This window comes from Mandrillus leucophaeus, unplaced genomic scaffold, assembly GCF_000951045.1.
Source record: "Mandrillus leucophaeus isolate KB7577 unplaced genomic scaffold, Mleu.le_1.0 Scaffold125, whole genome shotgun sequence".
In the NCBI taxonomy this organism is placed as follows: domain Eukaryota; kingdom Metazoa; phylum Chordata; class Mammalia; order Primates; family Cercopithecidae; genus Mandrillus; species Mandrillus leucophaeus.
Window position 1 is genome coordinate 2,767,791 of NW_012100876.1, and position 2,648 is coordinate 2,770,438.

The 2,648-nt window shown below is 42.7% G+C and overlaps 1 protein-coding gene across 1 annotated transcript in view; it reads left to right on the forward strand.

Moving 5' to 3' along the window:
* LOC105533465 (liver carboxylesterase 1-like) overlaps positions 1–2,648 on the forward strand; it is a 46,822-nt gene that overhangs the window by 16,012 nt on the left and 28,162 nt on the right. Inside the window, exon 6 of the mRNA XM_011971933.1 lies at positions 1,178–1,282. Within this exon, the coding sequence (XP_011827323.1) occupies positions 1,178–1,282 (105 nt within the window). The remainder of the gene's footprint in view (positions 1–1,177; positions 1,283–2,648) is intronic.

Sequence of the window (2,648 nt, forward strand, 5' to 3'; positions counted from 1 at the left end):
TCTCCCCAAGACAGTTATTTTATTTTTACATTTTTTACATTTTTTTAAAGATGGAAAGAGGTTCTTGGTGCATTAATTGGTGTTGCTCTGTGGCTTGACTTAGGACAAAGGTGAACAGACCATCACTCATGGCCACATCTGGATCTATGCCTGCATGGCCCTTGTGCTAAGGATGTTTATTTAAAAATTTTTTTGATGATTGAAAGGAATCAAAAGAAGAATAATATTTAATGAAAAGAATCAAAAGAAGAATAATATGTCATGAACCATAAAATTACATGAAATTCAAATTTCAGTGTCCATAAAGTTTTCTTTGAACACAGTGACACCCATTCATTTACCTCATGTCTATGGCTGTGTTTCATGTCAACAGCAGTGTTGAAGTTGCAGCAGAGACCACGTGGCCCACAAAGCCTCAAATATTTACTATTAGGCCTTTGATGGGCACATCGCCAACCTGTGCCCTAAAGAGTCATACTTGATTACTGCTTGGGACTCTAGTACACAAATGTGCTGCTGGAAACTCCTGGCTGTGCCACAGACGCCTCACTCAGCTGAGAAACCCCGACTATGTCTTACAAGGGACGACATCGTGTTTATCTTTAGAACTCACCTTTAAAGCACATTTGCTACCTTCTGAAGTGCCTCTGTGTGAATCGTCTTATCTAGGCCTCCTGCAATTCTGCACGTGTTTATTGTGTGGGAGACATGGCACTCTCCCACATGTATTAACTCATGAGGTAGGTGCAGTCATTATTCCCATCTGTGGGTGGAGAAACCAAGACTCAAAGAAATCAGGTGGACTGCCTGCGGCCTAATGGCTGGTAAGTGGAGCAGCCAGGATTTGAAGGCAGACAAGGAAATTCAGGATTCCATGCTCTGTACCTCAGTTCCACCTCGTCTTTCTTGACACATTCAGCTTGAGATCATTATGTCCATTGCAATGGAGGTAAGGTAGCAGAGATGAGAGATTACATAATTGACCCATGTTACAATTGAGATTAGTAAGAGAGGCAACACTCTGTGGGACCTGGAACCCACACCCACGGGTCTACAGTATCTTCTGCTGCCCCCTGCCACTTGTACAAGGTGGGCTTGGGGTAGAACGCCACTTTCCACGTTGATGAAGGTGCGGGACGTCGCTCTTGAACTCTACCACTGCCTGTGATCTTTGCAGAAATTTGCCATCGCTGCTGGGTGTCAAACCACCACCTCAGCTGTCATGGTTCACTGCCTGCGACAGAAGACGGAAGAGGAGCTCTTGGATACGACATTGAAAACGGTAGGTGTGCCTGTTCCTGTAGCTCAAACTCTGTAAACTTGGTCCCAGACTTCTTCATTTCAACTGTCCTCTTTCCCTGGGACAGTTACCTGTGACAACTTCTCAACTCTCAGGAGTGTCAGTATCTGAATGAGGAATCTAATTTGTCCTTTTTTATTGTAAAATGGCACAAATGTAAAAAAAAGAAAAGTCCAAAAATAGCATGATAAAGAATTGACCAAATATAATATTTGACCAAGATTTAATATTTTGCAGTTCTTGTTTTCAGATGTATTTTTGAGAAACTAAACATTACAAATATTCCCATGGGACGTCATCATCCTGAATTTGGAGGATGGAGATATTAAGCTCAAAGATTTTCAGAAAGATGTCACAATTTATCTTGGTTGACTTAGAAACTGTCTGTATTAAACCTGGTGGTGGTCCAGTTTTCTAGATTTTCTGAGACTCTGACTCAGTTGTCATTCTAGGATAGTCATCTGCCACTCAATCATTAATCCATCTACTATGATCTTCTTATCCATCTATCTGTTCACTAATTCATCCAATTCACTGATATATTTTAATCAATCTATATCAACCTGTTCATAACTTTTTATTTGTCTCTTTTCAATCTATCCACCATTCATGGATCATCCAGCCACCTTATATCTTCACTCCATCACCCATTCCTCCAAAACCAACAATCCAGTTATCACCTATCCACTAGTTTTCACCCATCTATTCATGCGTTCATCCAATTCAATTGTACCTCATGTATTGACCAACTCCATCCATCCCTCTAATGATCCATGCTCAGTATGTAGGGGCGGGTGTTAGAGGTAGTGACACAGACATGAAGGGGACATATTCCCCGCTCACAAGGAACTATCCAGAGAGAAACACATTCGTATACTTCGCAGGTTGAGTATGGTGGCAGCACAGAGGGGAAGCATTCATTATAGTCATCAGGGATGCTTCACAGGGAAGGTGGAGGAGCCCGGTTTGAGACCAGACAGTGGAATTTGGGAGTTCATGCCCTTAACCCTGACTCCACCTTGTCTTTCTTGAGAAACTCAGCTTTGAGATCATTGTGCCCATTTTAATAGAGGTAACAAAGAGAGATAAATTTTGTAGTTGCCCCATGTCACAGTTCAAATCAGTCACAGAGGCAACACTGTGGAACCCAGAACCCACAACTGCGCCTCTAGAGTATCTTCTGCCACCCCTGCCATCCTCACATATTAGGACTTGTGGACCTTTAGGATTGATGGACAGCCATGGCAGTCTCTCATCACAGGGAAGCCCAGCAGGACAAACACCCAGAGGATACAGCACCTGGGGACACTGCAAACTATTGCCTTTGAGGGGGAAGAGTGTGAATTCC